This window comes from Giraffa tippelskirchi, chromosome X (assembly GCF_054371585.1).
Source record: "Giraffa tippelskirchi isolate mGirTip1 chromosome X, T2T-mGirTip1v1.2.pri, whole genome shotgun sequence".
Taxonomy (NCBI): Eukaryota; Metazoa; Chordata; class Mammalia; order Artiodactyla; family Giraffidae; genus Giraffa; species Giraffa tippelskirchi.
Window position 1 is genome coordinate 41,305,517 of NC_137289.1, and position 24,410 is coordinate 41,329,926.

At 39.0% G+C, this 24,410-nt stretch overlaps 1 protein-coding gene across 2 annotated transcripts in view; it reads right to left on the minus strand.

The window, feature by feature from the left end:
* Window positions 1–15,912: 15,912 nt before the first annotated feature.
* LOC145537087 (plastin-3-like) overlaps window positions 15,913–24,410 on the minus strand; it is a 37,410-nt gene continuing 28,912 nt past the window's right edge. For both annotated transcript variants that reach the window (XM_081567695.1, XM_081567694.1), the window contains 7 exons: window positions 22,736–22,931; window positions 21,084–21,162; window positions 20,242–20,356; window positions 19,921–20,054; window positions 18,955–19,078; window positions 18,608–18,732; window positions 15,913–17,144 (listed from right to left, as the gene is read on the minus strand). In XM_081567695.1, the coding sequence (XP_081423821.1) occupies window positions 17,012–17,144; window positions 18,608–18,732; window positions 18,955–19,078; window positions 19,921–20,054; window positions 20,242–20,356; window positions 21,084–21,162; window positions 22,736–22,931 (906 nt within the window). In that variant the 3' untranslated portion in view covers window positions 15,913–17,011. The remainder of the gene's footprint in view (window positions 17,145–18,607; window positions 18,733–18,954; window positions 19,079–19,920; window positions 20,055–20,241; window positions 20,357–21,083; window positions 21,163–22,735; window positions 22,932–24,410) is intronic.

Below are 24,410 nucleotides of genomic sequence, written 5' to 3' on the forward strand. Positions count from 1 at the left end.
AGTCCCTGCTCGCTGTGACTAGAGAAAGCCCTGCCACACAATGAAGACACAGCCTAGCCAAAATAAATAAATAAGGTAAAAATAAATAATTTTTTAAAAAATGTTTCTTTATTTGCTGTAGGCTTTAGAGTAATGTCTAGATATATTAAATATTTTTTTTTTTACAAAAATTGCCAGTTATTGTTGTTTTGCTGATAGAGGCGATCCATGGAGCTTCTCATGCCACGATTCTAGAAGTGCTTTTTCAAATAACTTATTTTTAGAGTGAATGAACCTAGGACTGTTCTGAGCATGAAAATAACAATGAGTTCCCATTCTAGTTTTAACACTTTGAATGTATTATTTAACCTAAGTTTTTCCTCATTTATAGCATGGGCACCTTGTATACCTCTCAGATTTTGGTGAGGATTGAAAGACTATTGAAATAGTGTTATATAAACACCAAGCATAGACATTGACTCACAGTAATCACTTAAATGTCACTTCTCTCCCCTTCAAGTAAATGACTGTCTCAGGCTGGATAGCTATTTTGGGAACTATCACAGTGTCTCTGCTTAGTCACTCAGTCGAGTGCAACTCTTTGTGACCCCATGGAATGTAGCCCACCAGGCTCCTCTGTCCACGGGAATTCTCCAGGCAAGAATATTGGAGTGGACTGCTATGCCCTCCTCTAGGGGATCTTCCCAACTGAGGGATCAAACCCAGGTCTCCTGCATTGCAGGCAGATTCTTTACCATCTTAGCCACCAAGGAAGCCTTCACAGTGTCTAGAATATGGTCTCTGTGTTCATATATACTCTGCGTTCAAAGTAAGGGGCTAGGGCAGGCCTAGATGGCAGAAGACAGATGGCCAAGAGGGGGGCCACAGCTTAAGGCATTGTGTATATATCAAGAATTTTGGAAATATCCAATATCCTAAAGCTCTGTCATCATGCAAAACAAATTGAAAAGGTGATTAAAAAATTCAATTTTAGAAAATTTAGGATCACTGCAGTTGGTGACTGCCACCCTGAAATCAGAAGATGATTGCTTTTTGGTAGGAAAGCTATGACAAACCTAGACAGTGTGTTGAAAAGCAGAGACATTACTCTGCCGACAAAGGTCCATATAGTCAAGGCTATGGTCTTCCCAGTGGTCATGTACACTTATGAGAGCTGGACCGTAAAGAAGGCAGAGTGCCAAAGAGTTGATACCTTGAACTGTGGTGCTGGAAAAGACTCCTGAAAGCCCCTTGGATAGCAAGGAGATCAAACCAGTCAATCCTAAAGGAAATCAGTCCTGAGTATTCATTGGAAGGACTGATGCTGAAGCTGAAACCCCAGTATTTTGGCCATCTGATGTGAACAGCTGACTCATTGGTAAAGTCCCTGATGCTGGGAAAGACTGAGGGCAGAAGGAGAAGAGGGTGTCAGAGGATGAGATGGCTGGATGACATCACTGATGCAGTGGACATGAACTTGGGCAAACTCCGGGAGATTTTGAGGGACAGGGAGGCCTGGCATGCTGGAGTCCATGGGGTCAAAAAGAGTTGGAAATGACTGGGTGACTGAACAACAGCAACAAGTACCTCATATAAGTGGAATCATATAATATTTAACAATATTTGTAACCTTTGTATATTGTCACCCTGCTTATTTAACTTATATGCAGAGTACATCATGCAAAATGCTGGATGGATGAAGCATAAGCTGGAATCAAGATTGCCAGGAGAAATATCAATAACCTCAGATATGCAGATGACCCCACCCTTATGGCAGAAAGTGAAGAAGAACTAAAGACCCTCTTGATGAAAGTGAAAGAGGAGAGTGAAAAGATGGCTTAAAACTCAACAATCAGAAAACTAAGATCATGGCATCTGGTCCCATCAAATTAGTTCATTTCAGTTCAGTCACTCAGTCATGTCCAGCTCTTTGTGACCCCATGAATTGCAGCATGCCAGGCCTCCCTGTCCATCAGCAATTCCTGGAGTTTACCCAAACTCATGTCCATCGAGTCAGTGATGCCATCCAGCCATCTCATCCTCTGTCATCCACTTCTCCTCCTGCCCCCAATCCCTCCCAGCATCAGGGTCTTTTCCAGTGAGTCAACTCTTCACATGAGGTGGCCAAAGTATTGGAGTTTCAGCTTCAACATCAGTCCTTCCAATGAACACCCAGGGCTGATCTCTTTTAGGATGGACTGGTTGGATCTCCTTGCAGGCCAAGGGACTCTCAAGAGTCTTCTCCAACACCACAGTTCAAAAGCATCAATTCTGCAGCGCTCAGCTTTCTTCACAGTCCAACTCTCACATCCATATATGACCACTGGAAAAACCATAGCCTTGACTAGATGGACCTTTGTTGACAAAGTAATGTCTCTGCTTTTTAATACGCTATCTAGGTTGGTCATAATTTTCCTTCCAAGGAGTAAGTGTCTTTTAATTTCATGGCTGCAATCACCATCTGCAGTGATTCTGGAGCCCAAAAAATAAAGTCAGCCACTGTTTCCACTGTCTCCACTGCTTCCCTATCTATTTCCCATGAAGTGATGGGACCGGATGCCATGATCTTAGTTTTCTGAATGTTAAGCTTTAACCCGACCTTTCATTCTCCTCTTTCACTTTCATCAAGAGGCTCTTTAGTTCCTCTTCACTTTCTGCCATAAGGGTGGTGTCATCTGCATATCTGATGTTATTGATATTTCTCCCGGCAATCTTGATTCCAGCTTGTGCTTCCTCCAGTCCAGCATTTCTCATAATGTACTCTGCATATAAGTTAAATAAGCAGGGTAACAATATACAGCCTTGATTTACTCCTTTTCCTATTTGGAACCAGTCTGTTGTTCCATGTCCAGTTCTAACTGTTGCTTCCTGACCTGAATACAAGTTTCTCAAAAGGCAGGTCAGGTGGTCTGGTATTTCCATCTCTTTTAGAATTTTCCACAGTTTATTGTGATCCACACAGTCAAAGGCTTTGGCATAGTCGATAAAGCAGAGGTAGATGCTTTTCTGGAACTCTCTTGCTTTTTTGATGATCCAATGGATGTTGGCAATTTGATCTCTGAGTACACTTCTTAAATGAATGACCTTGTCTAATTGAAGTGTACCCCGCAGTGACCACTGTGATTCTAGGTGGTCTTAGTAAGATTCTGCCATTTTTGTAGGTAGTGATAGCTTCAGAAGGGAGTGCATTACTGAAACACAGTTTTAGCAGGTGTGCCAGAAGATGGTGTGCTTAATTCTTTGAAACTTGAGGATGCCATTTCTTCAGCTAAGTCTTAGGTCTCTCGGAGACAAATTAATACCTAAGAGGAATGTGCTACTGGGTTGGGGATTTTGTGGTGTTTTACAGCATACCTCTTTGTATAGACCTTCACCCGCCTGCTAATGCAGGAGACATAAGAGATGCAGGTTTGATCCCTGGGATGGGAAGATCCCCTGGAGGAGGGTATGGCAACTTACTACAGTATTCTTGCCTGGAGAATCCCATGGAGATGGGAGCCTGGCAGACTACAGTCCATGGGTCACAAAAGTTGGACACGACTGAAGCAACTGAGCATGCACACGCTTCTTGAGGTTGGCAGGTAAGGTTAGAGTTAGGTAGCAAGCACTCTTAAGGGCTTTTAAGTGCTTCACCTGTAGTCACCAATTTTGTGGCTATGGTTTCCAAGATTTGCATTAGCAATAGATCTATTATTTCTTTCACAAGATTTCTTTACAGTGGCAGACATCCTAATGTTTTTAAATAGTCCGACATGTGCCTACTTAGATTCTGATGTATCACTGGTCAAAGCAGTTAGAATTTCTTATCTTGTTTCCCCGAGTCCCCCTTTGGTTTATGCTGTGGACTTACCTTGAAGATTTGCAAAGCCCCTAACAGTGCCCATCTTGTTTTCTTAGATTGAAGGGTATCCATTATTTTCCCTTGTTGAAATAACCCTCCCTAGTTCAATGAGACTTACTGTTTCTGGCTGCCTGTGCACGGCTCATGAGACCTATCAAAACCTCCTGAAGTTGGCTTATGTGCTAGGGGAAGTTGGCAACAAACTCACATGCTGTGGCCCAGTAAGTCTCACCTAGAAAAGTCTGGAGTCTTTCACGCCCCAATCTTCCACTCAGAAGGATTAGGAGAAACAAACTCCAAAAGCTCAGAACACAAAATAAGCAGGGATAAACCTGAGAGAAGCTTACCTGAGATCCCAGAGAATGGCTGCTGCTGCTGCTGCTAAGTCGCTTCAGTCGTGCCTGACCCTGTGCAACCCCATAGACGGCAGCCCACCAGGCTCCCCTGTCCCTGGGATTCTGCAGGCAAGAGCCCTGGAGTGGGTTGCCATTTCCTTCTCCAATGCATGAAAGTGAAAAGTGAAAGTGAAGTTGCTCTGTCGTGTCTGACTCTTAGCGACCCCATGGACTGTGGCCTACCAGGCTCCTCCATCCATGGGATTTTCCAGGCAAGAGTACTGGAGTGGGGTGCCATTGCCTTCTCCGAATGGCTGAAGAAGCAGCAAACCAACAGGGTTCTGTGAGTATCTTCACCTGTGTTTTGGAGCAGTTCATGGAATCTCAGTAGCTCTCTTCAGGTCTCAACTCATTGCCAAAACTGTCAGTTGATGAAACAAAACAATTTGGTTACGAGTTTGATGTCCTTTATGTAGGGGAAAACAGTCCCTGCATGGTGAAGTGCAGTGCCTCACAAACAGTGAAGCGCTCTTCCTGAGGGATTTTGGGAAGAGCAAGTTTTATAGAGGTAAAAGAGGCAGTGCCAAAAGACGGCATGACTTGCTAGGAGGTCGGGGATTTCCTTCTAAGGCTAGTAAGCCCTGTTTTCTAAGGTAAATCTTAGTTAAAGCGGAGTTGGCGGATAGTTATCGGTGTGTAAGGATTCCTTGACAGGTGTTTCCTATAAGTGCCTGCTGATTTAGGTTTATATTTGTGATGTGGGCCTGGCCACTGGGGTCCTGATATATGACTCACCTTTATCAATAGGTACAGCAAGGAGTGTTTGCCATAGAGTAAATTCCACTTTGGCTGGTTAAGAGGTTATCAAGGCCTGAGTGATTGTCCATAGCAATCCTGACGGGTTTAGACTAGTTTGTCTTTCAAAGTTGAAATTGTATTACTTATGATTTATTAAGGTCTAAGGCAAGTTTTGGGCTGTGTTTGTCAGTGATATTACTCGTCAGAGGGAATTTCCACTTATAAAGTATGCATTTAACCAGAACTTCTGGAGGAGTTGTTTTTTAATGAGCTTGGGTGCACTGCATTTTGAAGGTTTCTGGGTACTATTTTTTTTCACATGATCCACAGGAAGGATGGTACCTTTAAATATGTAGAAGTGCCTCATAATTATCCTGAGTACACAGAATAAATCAGTGTGTGGCAGATCGGTGGAAGCCTATCCATGTAAAATGGAGTACCCTAGTTGGAAGTAGACTATGCTGGAAGTGTAAGTATCATTTATCACAAGGGAAGACCAGCTTGGTATCCTTCAAGGAAGATACTTTTTTTCTTTTCAGAGTGCATTTTTTATTTGTAGTTGTGGTAGAATATGCATAACAAAATTCACCATCTTAACAATTTTTAAGTGTATAGTGCAATTGTATTAAGTACGATAAGACATATCTTTTGAGTGGAATTAAATAGGTCAGCAAAGCAGGGTGTTTTCGAAAGAGGGTGAACTGACTGTCATGGTCAAGAGGCCTCAATATTATTGTCTACTACTGACTAGCAGGTCTTGCTGATGGTATTATAAAAACCTTAGCAGAAGTGTTCTGATACTGTAAGGTCAAGGTCCATTTTTATAAGGCTGAAGAGTGGGATTAATGATATGAGGGGAGCTTAAGTGCCAAAAGGGGCTTATCAGAGAGTCTTCCTTCCAAGATGTTTAAAGGAACTTATATTAAATTAGTGTCCCCAGGGTCTGGTGGAGGATATTAGATCTAGCAATCAGATAAATTCAGAGCAGCAGCTATGACTGGGAAAAACATATAGGAGAGTTTTGTTTTCCCTAAAGTGGCAGAAGAGGGCAATAGGGGTTTAAAACTAACTGGATGGTGATAGAGTATCTAACAGGAGATAACATATAATGGGATGAAATAAGAAAAGATTAAAAAAATTAAAAAGATGAAAATAATAGGATGAAGATAAGCTTTAAAGAAGGCTTCGTGCCGAAGAATTGATGCTTTTGAGTTGTGGTGCTGGAGAAGACTCTTGAGAGTCCCTTTGAGAGCGAGGAGATCAAACCAGTCAAACCTAAAGGAAATCAACCCTGAATACTCATTGGAAGGACTGATGCTGAAGCTGAAGCGCCAATACTCTGGCTACTTGATGTGAAGAGCTGACTCATGGGAAAAGACCCTGATGCTGGGAAAGATTGAGGGCAGGAGAAGGGAGTGACAGAGGATGAGATGGTCGGATGGCATCACCGACTCAATGGACATGAGTTTGAGCAGTTTGAGCAAACTCCAGGAGATGGTGGAGGATGGGGAAGCCTGGTGTGCTGCAGTCCATGGCATTGCAAAGAATTGGACATGACTTAGTGACTGAACAGCAATAGAAGAGAGATCACAAGAGTGTTCCGGAGGGTGTAAAAGTGTCATAATAGGTAATATCAGTAGAAGGGTAAAGGGACAGAAAGAGTGTTAAAAAAAGAGAAAATTAATCTCCATTCTGTCATCTTGGGTGGAACCTATCCAGTTCTGAAGACAGAAGCTTTTGTTGTCTCGGGCAGAAGCTGCCCACTTCCGCAGTTAGCAGCGTCTGGAGGATTCCTACGAATCCTCAGTCTAAGGTCTTCTGATGAAATGAATGTCCAGTAATGTGGGAGGAAATGATGTATATCTTTTAAGGTAAACATTTGATATACTTAAAAAAAAAAGTCTAAGTATCAGTATCTTGGAGTTTTACTGATATATCGGTTGTTAACAGTACCAACAAGATACTTTTCACTAAAACTCAATGAAGTTTTATCTCTGTTGTCTATTTCAGAAGACCAAACCTCCAGGTGGCAGATCTCACAGGGGATGTTTAGGTAAGTAGTTTGAAGATGTGCCTTATATCCATTATTCATAAAGTTGGAGATATTTCATAAGTCTCCTGGAGTACTCAGTCACATTAGCCTGTAAATAAAGTAGAATCTGGAATTGGAAGTGAAATTCCCAGATGCACGAGGCAGCTTTTTATTAACATACAAGGAAGAAAACTGTGGAACCTTGAGTGGCCTGAGTTTATCATCATAGGGCTAATGGCAGTACTTTAGGCCTGGGAAGTCCAAGGGTTTTTGAGAGCTTTAATAGCTAAAATTCTAGAATTCTCCTAACTTTCTTTATTTTTTGAGATTGAATATGGTATGTACAGAGGAATTTCTGAGTAAAATGTTAATACTTTAAAGGATTTAAAAATAACGATACCAGCAAAATGTGTGTCCCTGTTACTAGAGAGATACCTTGGGATTTCTAACATCAGGAGTTGGAAATCATTTCACTTGGCTCTCCAGCAGAGAGGCCTCAAACTACCCCAAGAATATACAATAACCAGAACCCAGTCATCGCCCACTTGGAAATGTTTAAGGGGACCTTGAAGTTTGGGTTCCTATTTCCTACATTTACAGACTTTGAGAATGTGTGAGATTGCAGGTAGGACATGCCCTGAAACCACCCTCAGCAATACTTCTTACCATTTCCCTGACTGTTAGTTCAATGTTGTGGTCAAACTAGCTCTGCTATTGAGTGTGCTACCATGAAGCAATTTTGCTAAAATCTGTTTTTATCAAGGTTATCTTCTTAGATAATGGCCAAGCATCTCAAGGTCTGTTAAATCATTGTTTATTTTATAGGGGTTCCTGGAGAAGTCAGGAAATCTTTGTTTCTATACCATGTAGACATCATGTAGTTAACCTAAAATCACCTGTTTACTATCAATATAAAATATTCTCTTAAATATTTTGTAGGTTAGTCTGAGCACAGACAATTAATTGAGCCATAAGAACTGATTTAATTTCTATGAGAAGTTTTCAATATTTCAAGGGGATATTTAAGTCTGTAATAGCATATCTTAGGTAGCAATTTTTTGGTTTTACTTTTTCTGTTGGAACCATTAACAAATACAAATGCATCACAGTTCTTTGAGTCTCTAGGAGGTCTGTCCAGGGCACATAGACAGTCTCCTAAAAGCCATAAGCAACCATAGCGGTTTTCCGTTTCAGGTGAAGGAAGGCGCGTGACTAGCTCTGAAATATTGCAATATTTCTTAGGTGACTAGCTGAAAGGTGGTGAGCGCTTTTCTTTCATGGAAGAGTGTATACAGCACTAGAGCAATTACATTTAGTGAAGACTTGAGAACCAAGTTACTGAAGTTTTCACATGTTTTGTTGTTGCTGTTACAGCTTGCAAAGAGGGTATGTCTTGGTTACTGAATCTAAAAAATAGACTTTTCACCAATCCTATGTAACTGAGTCAGTACCCCCAGTGCCTACCCACAAATATTTTGAACAAAAAAGAAAAACAATCCGTGAATCCAGAATCCTGCAAAAATACTTGGCAGAGTCAGTGCGTCAGTCTCTGTGCTTAAATGTATGTTTCTTTTAACTTGAAATGTATTCAGTCATTGAAAGACATAACTACCATGCTTTATTTATGCAAAATTAACATAGGAATAAAAACTCTTAATTTGTCAAGTTGATCATCACCATTATTTTTAGTTTGGACTTGATTAAGTGGTAGAAAAATTTATTCTTATATAGAATTGAGACTCAAATCTTCATATTCTCTAGTGGCCACTTCAGGACACCCAAAGATAGTTTAGGCATAGACGATGTCTTAGTAATTGTATGATTCTGAATTTGGAGCCTAGATTTGGGAAAGGCAAAATCAAGGCTAGTTGTCAGAGAAGACAAGGTGTAAGTCCTAAGTATCTAAAGACAAGAAATATTTATAATCAACACCATAAAACCACACTAGATTTTACCAAGGCTAAAGCTGTATTAGGGAAAAGATAGCAGCAGTACCTCCTATCAGCGAGGAGAGGATGTTTGCTCATTTCTGAGACTTAGAGGACATTCATGTTTTGTCTGTGTTCAGACAAGATTACACAGTGGCCTTGTTTTGGTCTCATTTTGTCACCACCCCAGAGGGGCCTTGTCGGATGTTGGCGCGTGAATTTCTTCATGCTCACGAGAGAACAGACTGAGCCGTGAATGCCAGGCCAGCTTCCATAGGCCAGGGGCTATTTTCCGCTTTCTCATCGGTGACAGACTCTGAGAGGACTGTCTTATCTATATTTTAAGTCTTGGCTGTCAAGCCTTACAAGGGGCCCCTTCCATGAAATTCAGCCAGTTGTAGCAGTTTTGAAATTAAGATTTTGAAACCCAGGAGTAAATATGGGTCAAATCTGTATCTCAAGAAGAAGCCTGCTGCTGCTGCTGCTAAGTCGCTTCAGTCGTGTCTGACTCTGTGTGACCCCATAGACGGCAGCCCACCAGGCTCCGCCGTCCCTGGGATTCTCCAGGCAAGAATACTGGAGTTGGTTGCCATTTCCTTCTCCAGTGCATGAAAGAGAAAAGTGAAAGTGAAGTCGCTCAGTTGTGTCCAACTCTTTGCGACCCCATGGACTGTGGCCTACCAGGCTCCTCCATCCATGGGATTTTCCAGGCAAGAGTACTGGAGTGGGGTGCCATTGCCTTCTCCGGAAGAAGCCTGCAGGATTTCGAAAAACCTTTCTGGGACCCTTTATCGCCAATCAAATTTGCAAGAAATAAATCAGCAGCTAAAGCATCACTTTGCATTGGGGATTTTGCCAAGTACCATGACCCCAAGCCACACACATTGTTTACCCCTGTCCAAATTTTCCCTTTTTGACTTTGTACTCTGGATACAAACTTCCACAGTCACACTTTAACCTAGTGGTAAGTGTTCATATCCCAGATCTGAAACTGTTGAGCTCAAGGAAAAGAATGGGTCTCATTCATTTTATTCAGGCCTTAGACAAAAGCCTGAAATTAAGCAGTTGCTCAGTATTGTTTAACTGACCATTAATGAAAAATATTTTAACATAAGACTCAAAGTAAAATGTAACTTGGAGAACTTCTCTAGGCACAGGAAGTATATTGAATAAAAGGTGACAAAGAGGAAGACTGAAGTCCTAAATTCTTCCCTGAGGGACATTTCACAAAGTGGACAAAATCTGATAAATACCTCATGAGTTGCTGCAAGTTCCTTTACCTGGGGTTTAATGGTTTTACTTAAAAACCTTTCACCAATACTATTTGCTTTCCAGTAAGTGGTCGTCATCTCCATCTTGCTGATCCTTGAAATAAACCTTCCCATGCAGTGCTTCTGGGAAAGTATATGAAGGACAGAGAACCACTTCCCATTAAATTAGCAATGATTTGTTTTTAACTTTAGGAACACTTAACATGAGATCTACCGTCTTAACAGATTTTTGCTGATGACATGATTGTCTGTGTAGAAAGTCCCAAAAAACTTACCCAAAAACTCCAAATAAAATGAAATACTTAGGCATAAACTTTAAAAAATGTACTGAATCTGTATACTAAAAAATTTTAAATGCTGATTAAATAAACAAAGAAGACCTAACTAAATGGAGAGATATGCTATACTAAATGTCCATTGACAGAGAAATGGATAAAGAAGATGCGGTATACATATATAATAGACTACTACTCAGCCATAAAAAAACAATGGATTAATGCCATTTGCAGCAACATGGATGGACCTAGAGATTATCACACAAGCCAGACAGAGAAAAACAAATATCATATGATATCACTCATATGTGGAATCTAATTTAAAAAAAAAGATACAAATGAACTTGTTTACAAAATACAAACAGACTTACAGATGTTGAGAACAAACTTATGGTTACCAAAACAGAACCCTGGCAGGGATGGATAAATCAGAATCTTGGGATGAACACATACACACTACTACACATAAGATAGATAACCAAGAAGGACATACTTGATAGCACAGGGAATACTATTCTTCAATATTCTGTGATAACCTGTGTGAGCAAAGAATATAAAAAGAAGGAATATATGTATAACTGAATCACTTTGCTGGACACCTGAAACTAATACAACATTGAAAATTAACTATCCGCCAAGAAAAATTTTTTAAAGATATTTTTGGAATCATCTGGAAATTTTGAATTTAGACTTTGTATTAGACATATCTATGTTATACTTTGGAGATATCATGACAATGTTGTTGTAGCATGTGGGTTCAGTTCAGTTCAGTCGCTCAGTCGCGCCCAACTCTTTGCGACCCCGTGAACCGCAGCACACCAGGCCTCCCTGTCCATCACCAACTCCCTGGGTACACCCAAACCCATGTCCATTGAGTCGGTGATGCCATCCAACCATCTCATCTTCTGTCGTCCCCTTCTCCTCCTGCCCTCAATCTTTCCCAGCATCAGGGTCTTCTCCAATGAGTCAGCTCTTCGCATCAGGTGGCCAAAGCACTGGAGCTTCAGCTTCAACGTCAGTCCTTTTTCAATCAACACCCAGGGCCGATTTCCCTTTGGATGGACTGGTTAGATCTCCTTGCGGTCCAAAGGACTCTCAAGAGTCTTCTCCAACACCATAAGTTCAAAAGCATCAATTCTTTGGCACTTAGCTTTCTTTATAGTCCAACTCTCACATCCATACATGACTATTGGAAAAACCATAGCCTCGACTAGATGGACCTTTGTTGACAAAGTGATGTCTCTGCTTTTTAATATGCTGTCTAGGTTGGTCATAACTTTCCTTCCAAGGAGTAAGTGTCTTTTAATTTCACGGCTGCAATCACCATCTGCAGTGATTTTGGAGCCCAGAAAAATAAAGTCAGCCAATGTTTCCCCATCTATTTGCCATGAAGTGATGGGACCAGATGCCATGATCTTAGTTTTCTGAATGTTGAGCTTTAAGCCAACTTTTTCACTCTCCTCTTTCACTTTTATTAAAAGGCTCTTTAGTTCTTAACTTTCTGCCATAAGGGTGTTGTCATCTGCATATCTGAGGTTATTGATATTTCTCCCGGCAGTCTTGATTCCAGCTTGTGGAGAATGTCCTTATTCTCAGATTTATGATGAAATATTTAAGAGTAAAATGTCACAATATCTACAATTTACTTTCAAATGGTTCAGCAGAGGAACACACAGATACAAAACAACTATGTCAAAATGCTAACAACTGAGGAATGTAGGTAAAGAATATATACATGTTCACTATAACACTCTTAACTTCATTGTAGGTTAAAAAAATTTGTGTTATTTGCCTGAGTATGGTAATAGTGTATTTTAATCTTAGCCTTCTGATATTATAGAAATATGTAATATAAAAAGTAAAAACCCCTTGTTAATCACACTCCATCCCTCCAAGTATAACTACACAAATATATTTATGGAATTTCTAACACTTTTATCTATATGAAAGTGAAGTCGCTCAGTCGTGTCCGACTCTTTGCGACCCCATGGACTGTAGCCTACCACGTTCCACTGTCCATGGGATTTTTCAGGCAAGAATACTGGAGTGGGTTGCCATTTCCTTCTCCAGGAGATCTTCCCGACCCAGGGACTGAACCCAGGTCTCCAACATTGTAGGCAGACACTTTACCGTCTGAGCCACCAGGGAAGTCCCTTTATCTATATATATACTATCATTTATTTTTCTAAAGTGGGATTAACACAGGACATCTTTCCTCGTCATTACAGAGTCACAGCCATCTTTTTTCTAAACTTTTTATTGGAGAATAGTTGACTTACAATATTGTGTTAGTTTCTGCTATGCAGCAAAGTGTATGTTATACATATATCCACTTTTTTAGATTCTTTGCCCATACAAGTCAGTGCAGAGTATTGAGTAGAGCTCCCTGTGCTATACAGTAGGTTGTCATTAGTTATCTATTTTATATATATAGCAGTGTGTAAATGTCAATTTTATATATAGTAGTGTGTATATGCCAATCCCAATCTCCCAATTTATCCCCTCCTTTCCTTGTAGTAACCAAAAATTGTTTTCTACATTCGTGACTCTACTTCTGGTTTGTAAATATTTGTACCTCGCCTTTTTTTTTAGATTCCACATAAAGAACAGACTTTTGTTCTAAGTGGGAGAAGGTGAGGGTGGGATGATTTGAGAGAATAGCATTGAAACATGTATATTACCATATGTAAAATAGATGACCAGTGCAAGTTCTATGCAGGAAGCAGGGCACTCAAAGCCGGTGCTCTGAGTCACAGCCATCTTTTTAACAACTACATAACTATTGCATTGTGTAGATGGACCATATTTATCTCACCAACCCTTTATTATATTACAAGATGTATCATGGCACACTGCTGTACTTGCTGGCTGCACAGAGTTGAAGGATATGCTAGTTTTTGGTTTCTCTGTAATTACCAACTTGCCTTCAACAAGCTATAAACTGATCACTCTTCCATCTGTGGTGTCAGAGAATGCCTGTATGCTCATACCTTCATTAGCATCAAATAATTTATCAATTACTGTTTAAAAAAATCAATGGCAGGCAGTTCATAAAAAAGGCAGTTCTATTAAATGCCTATTACTCAGTGAAAGAAAACAATCTGAAAAGGCTATACTGTATGATTCTGACATTCTGGAAAAGGCAAAACTATGGAGATCGTAAAAAGATCAGTGGTTTCCAGGGGTTAGGGAATAGGGAGGGATGGCAAGGCAGAGAACAGAAGATTCTAGGGCAGTGAAAATCCTATATATTATACTATAAAGGTAGATTCATGTCATTACACGTTTGTCAAAATCCACAGAATATCCAAGGTAAACTATGGACTTTAGGTGATTATGGATGTGTCCATGTAGGTTCATCAACTATAACAAATGTACCACTCTGGTGGGGGATGTTGTTAGTGAGGGAGGCTCATGCATGTGTGTGGGCTGGAGGTATGTGGAAAATCTTTGTACATTTTACTCAATTTTGCTGTGAACCTAAAATTGCTCTAAAAATAAAGTCTACTAAAAAAGGCAGCTCTTTGTTGGTTGAAACTACATAACCCTCGTTACTTTTTGAGAATCAGCATTCCCTTTTAATGTTCTTTGTTTAATTATAGGCTTTGAATTGGATATTGATCTCCTTTGCCCATTTTTCTAATGGAACTTTCTCTTTTACAGATTTGTTAGATTTCTTAATATATTAGTGATTTTAGCCCTTTATTTGGAGGAAAGAAGAATGGTGTGTTCAGGCCAACTGTCTCATGTGAACACTTAAGTAACCAAAGGTGCATTCCTACAGATGGTGGGCTCTGTACAGTGAACCACCCAAGAAACTAGCTCCTGTTTTGAATAAAGGGCAAGATGGAATAAGTCTTTTTTATTAATATCTTGCTTCAAAGCCACTTCAAGGCATTACTTACAGAGAACTTTTGTACCTGGAAGGAAACATATGTAGATAAGCATGGGAAATACAAAGTAGAAGACAGGTCATAAGGGATAACTGTCCTGTCTTATCAGTTACCCTGGTATATATTTGCAGAGACTGGTCTTTTATCCTTATATTAAGAAAATCCATCATACGGGTACTATAGACTAAATGTTTCAGGCTCCTCCAAAATTTGCATGTTGAAACACAATCTCCCAGTGTGACGGTATTAGGAGGTGGGACATTAAGTTATAAAGGTGAAGTCATGAGTGGGGTTAGTGCCCTTATTAAAGAGACTCCAGAGCTCCTTGTCCCTATCACAATGTGAGGTTACAGCTAAAAGACAGCCATCTGTGAACTAGGAGGTGTGCTCTCACCACACAGCAAACCTTCCAGTGCCTTGATCTGGGACTTCCAGACTGCCTAACTGTGAGAAATAAATTTGGTATTTATAAATCACGCAGTCTATGATACTTTGTTACAGCAGCCTGAATGGACTAAGACAATGGGACCAAACATTTTTTCTCAGTCATCTATATTGTGACTTTGCTTACTCATTTATTGCAAAAGTAGAATTGTCACATTTATCTTTCTTTTATAGCTCTGGGGTTTATATCATATTAAGAAAGGTCTTTCTTATTCTTAGGCTATAAATAAAAACTATTTTATAGTATCACCATGTAGTTCCTTAAAGGATTGCATTTCATATTACTGATTCACACAAAACGTTAAAACGGTACCATAAACAACATTTTGTCAACTAGAGATGATTTTGCCCCCACCTTGGAACATTTGACTGGTTCTGGAGACATATTTGGTCTACACACTGGGGGTATGCTACTGACATCTAGTGGATAGAGGCCAGGGACACAGCTAAATGCTCTGCAATAATGCACAGGACAGCTCCCTCCCACCTCCAACAAAGAATTATCCAGCCCAAAATGTCAATAGTGATGAGGCTAAGAAAACCTGTCATAAGCCACCTCTCCTCCCTGGTTGTTTGGATCCCCATTGTTTTGACCTTCTGTATACCATAGAACAGGCGTCCCTGGTGGCTCAGCAGTAAAGAATCGCCTGCAATGCAGGAGTTGCAGGAGATGCAGGTTCTAGCCCTGTGTTGGAAAGATCCCCTGGAGAAGGGAATGACAACCCACTCCAGTATTCTTGCCTGGAGAATCCCATGGACAGAGGAGCCTGGCGGGATACAGTCCATAGGGTCACAAAGAGTCCAACAAGACTGAAGTGACTTAGCACGCATGCAAACACATATCGTGTCATTACTGAACACTGAAAAGATTGAATGACATGAAAAGAAAGAAAAAGGGAGAAAATGGACTAAGAAATTTTGGTAAGTTGGAGAAAACCATCTTACCTCATTGAGGATTATAACCTTAATCTGTCCATCTGTGTAATTCAGCTCCAAAAGCATAAATTTAACAAACATCATATTATAAAGTACACCAGAAAATGAGTTAGAATATTGGAGAAAAAAAACTGGCAAACATTATAGGCATACTAAGAAGGGACAGAGGCACGAAGAGACTAATTATGTAAATGCCTTTATTTGAACTAATAATCGCTACCAGATTACATTAGAGTTAGAGTAACATTATGATCTTAAAAACTATAGCAAACAGCTTGACAAAGCAAGAGTACATTAGAGTACATTAAGTCCTACATATATGTTTATTTTTTAGTGACCACATCTCCTTATCTTAGGTGTAAAATTAGAAAATTTAATATACACTTAGCATACTTGGCCTACCATATCCTTCCTAAATTCTGAGCCCACTCTCTCCTCAAAAGTGTCATATTCAACAGCATTTTAAATCTAAAGAGAGAGTTTGATGGTACATGTTTTAAAACAAATAAGCATATATTGAACCAATGTTTCAGGACAAAATATGTCAAGTGTTTACAGCTTTAGTGTGGGAGGGAAGATGGAAATTCAAGGTACATTTCCCTCTATGTTTTTTACTTACTTGAAGACCCCTTAAAAAAGTAGCAAAATCAGCAGTCTTATTTAACGTAATCAAAATATTCTTAAATGTACAAAAAAGGATCATGTAGACAGAATACTGTAAAAAGATACTGATTTTAAGAATAAAAGAATATGAAAAGCTTCTATTACATTCTGCACAGCCAGTTACTTCTGTCAATTTTCAGTACTAGAAAGATAAGCAAAGGATACTCATATACAAATACCCTCTGACCACAGTTCTTGAATAAGAACTAGCATACTGGATGGAAAGCAAATTATTGCCTAATATCAATAATATTCATATTCAATCATCTAAGCAAGTCCCACGAGGTGGACATTCTAAGAGGAAAACAGATACATAGAAATACGTACAGCAATGGAAAATGTCAAGGGCAGCGATCTATGAGGAGCGAGTAAATGATTTGACTACGGGCACATTTCAGGTGGGCCTGACAAATCCACCTTGACTATGGGAAAGAGGAGTTGTTGCTACTAAAACTCTTTCACCTGAGGGCTCCCATGATGAGCTTAGTCTTGTGAAAACTAAAAAGTCCTTTCAATAACCAATAGTTTCTTAAGCCATGAGCACTTCGGCCAGAAATTGCTGTACTGCTAATCATGCACCTGGGAGCAAGGTTGTTTTTTATTCAAATTGGTTATTTTACACTCTCTTCATACCCCTGCCCATCAAGCATGCAAACACAGTCATGACCATCTTGGGCTTTACTTCCACAAGGTCTTCTGGGAGAGCGTACACCCTGGTTCCAAGTCTTCTAGCCATCGACACTGCGTACCTATTTTTTGGAGGAAACAAAAATTGAAGTGCAATTCTGGTCAGTCATGGGCACTGACATGAGGCATCTATTTCCTCTTATATACTCAACTGTCTAGGATGCAAAACTTCTACAGTGAGAGTTCAGATCAGAATGACTTTATTTTTCATTGTCTTCTCTTTTATTTTTTGAGGTCACTCATAAGTGATACCAGATTTTTAAGCTCTACTATTTGGGGCTGATGATATTTATTCACTCCTTTTCTACAATGTAAAATGAGAACAATTTAGGAGCACTGATATGAAAAAACACTTTTCTAGAATATGTGTGTGTGTGTGTATATACATATATGTATATATACCCAGATGTTGAAAATATGTATATATAATTACTCAGATATTGATATTCTCATTGAGCATGTAATAAGATAACAGTGGCTATCACGAGATCTTAGAGACACAGAATGGAAAACTGTGCCAGATGCAAAATACAATTTCATAGATGCAGTGAATACTTCGAAATATCCAAGGGAGGAGAGACAGTCTGTATGGTACATGCCAGTGTGGCTGAAGCAAGGAATGAAAAGGGTAGAAAAAGGAAAGGAGTTAAGAACTGACATGTCCAGCCGAGGAAATTTGCAGGAGCACCCCTCAATTAATACACAAGGCATTTCTAGGTGTTCTATAACAGGAATCTTTAAATATGATCAAGTTTCTGGAAAAAGAACTTTGAGGAGTTCTCTATAAATCTTTATCATATTATGCTGCAAATATTTTTTTCAAGGAGGGAAGAAATGATGTGATGCAGTATGTGATGCCAAAATGAAGTTTTACAGTAATGCTTCTTAGCTATCTTGTGAAGCCCTGTTGGGAGCTGATTTTCAGTGTATACTAGGAGAGCTTTCATGGGTTGCCCATGAAACCAGATCACAGTCTAGATCTTTGGAGAAGAAGGGAAGAGGCAGGTGGGAAGGACCTTCTGCATGTTGTCAAAATGCAGGGAACTTTCAAGGCACGGTTTCAGCTGAGGGTTTAGCATCCTGCCCACTTAAGGGACCAAGATAAACTCAGTGTATGTAGTAAGGTGGGCTATGCACAGTAAGTTTTAAAAACGTTTGAAAAGAGTGCAACAAAAGAAAACCCTATCAAAGGCATGGTTATCCTTAGCCCATTTTTCTTCTGTTCTAAGTTTGCAGCTAAGTTGCTTTAACACATACATTATTTCTATAACCTACAAACCAATGGCTGACTGAGCACCTACCTATTAGGTCAGGTGCAGCAATGTTAGGCTCTTAACGTATTTTACTCATTTCAAAATCTCCAAGGTAAGTATTATTGCTCCCATTTTATGGATGAGGAATCTGAGGCTAGAAGATGCTTCCCCCAGCTGACACCATTCTTGAGTGGCAGAACCTGAATGATAATGCAGATCTGCCTGCCTACAATGTCTATGCCCTTATGAGGATATTAGGCAGCATCCCTTACTTGGCATTATTGTGCTTGTCATCTTCTGTCAGAGTGCCACTCTTAACAAGGTCATAGTTTATACAGCCTGGCTGGATGGCGTCAATTAAATCCACAACTGCCAAACTAGAGCTGATCGTCTTATCCTAGAGTAAAAGGACAATACATTTGAGAATTTCCATGTGTACAAATTAATGCATGATCACTTATATAACGCTGTCAAAAACAAAGTCTAGTGAATTAGAAAAGAATCATGTCGTTAGCCCCACAATGATCTCACTCACAAAGAATCCAAAGGCTAGCTTTCCAAACTATAGATACTTTTTATAGCAAACATAACGTTTAATAGTCAAACATGGAATTCTTACCTTAAAACTCTGAATGGAGGTTGATTTTCCAGCTTCATTCAATGTTCTGTTCACCCAGCTTACAATGATGTCGTCATTAGCTTTCTGACCATCACCGAGATCTTCCAGGACATTGAGGGTATATCTAAATGAAGCAGCAGAAGAAATAGGTAACTAATGAGAAGCTACTGCATAGGATAGGGAACTCGACTCAATGCTCTGTGCTGAAAAAGACGGGATATATTTAAACATATAGCTGATTCACTTTGCTGTATAGCAGAAACTAACACAACATTGTAAAGCAACTAAACACCAATAGAAATTAATTTTAAAAAAGCAGCAGAACAGTTTCTGTCCTAGTTTATTAGAAAAAAAATACAATTATTAGAATGCTTTATCTTTCATTTCTTTTCCTTAGGTTTGAGAGATTAAAGGAAAGATTTCACGAGAAGACATTCACACTATATGAAAAAAAAAATTTCAGGCAGTAGTGGCTTGCCATTGAGCTGCCTTTTGCACTGCTGGTGGGAAGATTTTCAGCGCTCTACTGAGTAAGTCCACCAGTCTACTTACTGCAGGCTCACTGTGTACTAGGCCAACCCCTGGTAACGACTTAAAGTAAGCTGTGCTTTGGCTGGTACCCAGTTATAATGAATTGCTTTTTAGCATTACAGTTAAGAGATCTTCTTTCTCAAATGTATACATGTTCATAATTTTTGCTGTTTTTATTCACCAACTCTAAATGAGGCTCAGGTCTGTGTCAGGCAGATTATAAAAAAGGGAAATATTCACAATTCTGTTGCCTCACTATCGAGAAGGCATTTCCCATTGACCATCCAACATATACTCATTACTTAAACTCACTTCGGAGTCTAAACATAAAAATTTCAAAGGTGTAGTCATTGATACGTTTCCTTAGAAATAGTAAAGACTAGATCACAGACCTGTATGATAGTGAACTTGAGCAGTTAAAATTGTATACTATACCTTCTCATCAGCTGCCAGACCAAAGCTAAAGTCAGGGTTTGATTTCCATCATTCAGGTCTTGCCCTCCAATGCCAACCAGGGAGAATTTGGCAGGATGCTTCCCTAATTCAACAGCATAGTTGCAGTTTTCTAGCTGCAAACAAACAAAAGCAAATGATTAAAGATTTTCACTTGTTTAATCTTTATATGCAGGTGCGCACAAAGTAAGACACAGTTTCTGTCCTCAAGAAGCTCAGAGTCAAAGAGTTTCCCAAACAAAAGAAACAAATTGAGAATAAAAACAGTCCGTAACAAATATGTGCAGCAACTTAATTAGCTACCTTTTTCATGTTGGCTCCAAGTTTCGGGTATGGAGGTTTATTCACCTTACTCCAGTCAACAGGAACTTTAATTCGTTCATATAGCTGTAAGATTACCAGGGCATCTTGCAGGTCACTGATGATTTAAAAAGAGTTTGATCAGTGTTTTCAGAGAGCAGAGCCTGTTTCCTTAAAAACAAGGACACTACACTGTCAAAAGACTCATGTATTTTATTAATCTGTGCTAAAAATGGAGCTAACACCATCCAATTCACTTAAAAATAGTTATTGAGAGCTTATTGTTTGCAAAGAACTGTTCTAGAAGCTGGGCTCATAGGAGAAAAATTCCAGGCCTTTAGAGTCAGAGAAAGAAAGAGAATAAACAAGTATATGGATAAATGGGTTAGGGGAATGTATTTAATTGCTATGAAAAACAAAAAGAAAGAGGTTAGGAGTTAGGCAGTGGTAGGTGGTGGTTAGGATCTGAATCAGCGGCTTGAATATAGCAAGGGAATAAAGCATTTGATGTGGAAAAGAACATTCCAGGCTGAGAGAACAGTGAACACAAAGACCTCAAGGCATCATGGATGGTCTACTTAATGTGCTCTCTGGTCTCCGTTTCAAAATATAAAGTCTCTGTTCCCTAGGGTGTTAGAAAGATATTTATACATTTTTTCACTTAATGACCATGTAAAGAAATAATCTGGGCTTTTGTGTATTTGGGAAATGATAACGGAAGTCACCACATTTTCCAATAAAGTAATGGCTACAAACTAACATTTAGAAAAGGTTTAGAGCTATAATTATTTATGCAGCATCCATTCATGATGTTCAAAACTTTACAAGAGCATTGGAAGGCTTACGCATAGAGATGGTTTACATGGGGATTAACACCAAGAGAGTTCATCCAGTTACGAAAGGTTCTTTCTTCGCGAGTTTCTCCTATTAAAAATATTCACAGTGTTTATATAATCATTAAACACCTTGCATATGTGCATATAACATCAACCCACAATTAGATGATTATTTTTTTTTCAGATCTAAAGGTTTTCTCCAATATGAATCTCTAAGCAGTCTCTCTAAATACATACTCTCTTGTTTTTTAAATTGGATGACTTTCTTTTAAAAGTAAAAATATAACCTTATTATAACCAGCTAAGAGGTATATGAACTTTTTATACTCTCTTCCCTATCTCATCCTTCTCCAGTATCTCCCCAAATCCCCATACTTCTAAAGTAACTGATATTATTGGTTTAGTTTTTATTAGAAAAATTTACCATGGTCATACAAACCTCTATACTCACATTAATTTACATCTTCTCTCTACCCATTTAAAAATACTGATACTAAGTTACATATATGTACTTTTTTTTACGTGCCTATATTAGAGCAACAAATTATTTGAAACTTCAAAAGCATAAAATTTAAAGATTTTACAGTAATCCTAGTATATATGCAATGAGCTGCTAATTGAGAGTTTGAAGTATTAGTCGCTAAGTTGTGTCCAGCTCTTTGTGATCCCATGGACTGTAGCCTTCCAGAATCCTCTGTCCACGGATTTCTTAGGCAAGAACACTGGAGTGGGCAGCCATTCCCTTCTCCAGGGGATCTTCCCAACCCAGGGATTGATCCCAGGTCTCCTGCACTGCAGGCAGATTCTTTACCATCTGATTTCATAATAATGCTAGTGGATATGCAATGAGCTACTAATTACATTTGTTAATTTTTAAGTACTATACTTCATGCATATATAATCTGGCAAAGGTATACTCTGCCTTTCCCAAATTAAATGAATATTTACATGCATTATTATTATTTTTTGAGTAGGTTAAAGGTGAAAGGAAATGAGAGCAGTTTCAGTTAGTCTGACTATGCAAGAATGAATCAAATACTGCAGATTTACATAGGTCAAATTTTATGCACACGTGCATTTTTTTGGAGGGAGGTTTAAAAATAAGTGACCTAAATACAAAATATTAAAATAAAACATTGGTTTACTAAGTGGCCTTATACTAAGTGATCCTAGGCTAGCTTACTTTAAAAGTTCCCAGACTTCCTTGGTGGTACAGTGGATAAAAGTCCTCCTGCCAAAGCAGGGGACACAGGTTCGATCCCTGGTTCAGGAAGATCCCCTATGCCATGGGGCAACGAAGCCCAACTACTGAACCTACGCTCCTCAACAAGAGAAGCCACCCCAATGAGAAGGCTGAGCACCAAAACAAAGAGTAGCCCCCGGGTGCAGCAACTAGAGAAAGCCGACACGCAGCAACAAAGACCCAGAGCAGCCAAAAATAAGTAAATTAAAATAAAAGTTCCCTTGTATCATCCCTTTCTATCAGTTGCCACTTTTTACTCAGCCCTTGGGACTACTTATAGTAGACAGTTGCTAAAGGAAAGTAGATAAGGAAACTTATTAAATCAAGATTATGAAATCATCGTGGCCTATGTATTTCTACTGTGTAGCCCCAAATATAATTTAAGAAACCTGTATACTAAACCTGTATACTCTATTACCTTCTAATAGAGTCCAATCAATATCTTGGTTCTCTGGCTTAGTGAGTGCTGGGTATTTATTAAACAGGTTAGCCACAAAGGCTAAGTTCAGTTTGGGGTTCCCACTGACAACATCAGCTGGGGTAACAAACTTTCTGCAACCTAATTTGTCTGCTTGTTGAAGCATACTCTCAGCCCTCTTCAAATCATCTGTTTCCTGTTGAAGTAAAATAAGACTTTTTTTTAAAAAAGGCCATACTAAAAATATAGAAACTTTGCCCTACAATGATAAGCTGGGTATACAATTCTATTTTTTCTTAGCCAACACATGGTACTTATATTACTGTTTTGAATGCAAAAAAAAAAAAAAAAGTTGCCTGTGCTGGATATGCAGTACCTTGAAAATACCCTAGATGGCACCAGATCACGAATCTAAGGACAGGATACATTTCACTCAACTGAAATTACTTCTCTCATGCCAAAATTCATTAAGAAAAAAAGTGAAACTTGTTCAGATTTTAAATTTAGGCCCTAAAGAGGGTGTAAGGCTGAAAAAGATGAAGGAATTATGAAGAAATTTTTTACAATAATAATCAAGGATACCAGGCTCCAATAATTTTGAGGTTTAAATTACATATTTCAAATTATCATCTTTCTCTTAAACTATTTTTTGATTTTACTTTTCCATCCAGGAAGCAAAGTTGTCTATTTCTGTGTAAAATACTTACTTTCAGCTAATTCCTAGGACTCCTAACTTCTTCTCTGTTTTGTCCCCCCCACCCCCTCAACCCCAACTTCTTTCCTTTTGGAAAGATGCATGCTGATTTCTTGACTAACATACAGTTTGGTGAGGAGTATAAGTTACAGATCTGATAATTTCATACCAAATTAAAGATAGTTTCCCAAGTGCTCACCATCCCCACCTCCCAACAATAAAAGTAAAAAAAAACTGGAGCTGCAGGAGGAACAATTGCTTTTGGATTATTCGTTTCCAGTGATCTGCCCCCTCTAGACTTCTCTTGGCAGTTACTATAGATGTGGCCACCCCAGTATGCCCCAGGGTAAATGTATGTCTTCTGGAAAAGAGTGTCAGGTAAGAAGGGATTTTTATAATAAGGGGGAAATAAGAGATAAAGGAAATTTGAGGAATGTTACTTACAAACCAACACAGTTCAGATTCTATAATTTGAGTCTTAACTCTGTCTTTAATGGGTGATGCTATCTTTACTTTTTTCATCTCCAGTGAGGGGCCTCGATCATCTAGGTCTCCAGAAGAATGGGTATTTACTGTGTTACCCTTCACTGTTACCATTGCAGAGCAATCAGTAACCACCAGCAGATGAGCAGTTGACTGGGATTCAGCCTTTGGGATTCTCCATGAGCCTAGTGAGTTCATCTCATAGAGCCTATTCTATTTTCTGTTACTTTAATACTTCTGGTTCATGCTATTTACTATCTTTATTTTTAAATCTCATATTTTTTATCATCTCGGCATTCTTAAACAAAAAGCATTGATGATATTGGAGTAGAAGGAAACGTTGAAATAGCAACAATTTTAAAAAATTAAGATACAGAATAATGAAACAAAAGACAATCAAATAAATATATATATATATGCCAAAAAGAACTTCAGCCCATACCTCACATCATATTCAAAATTAACCTTCAATACACACACACATGTAAATGTATAAAC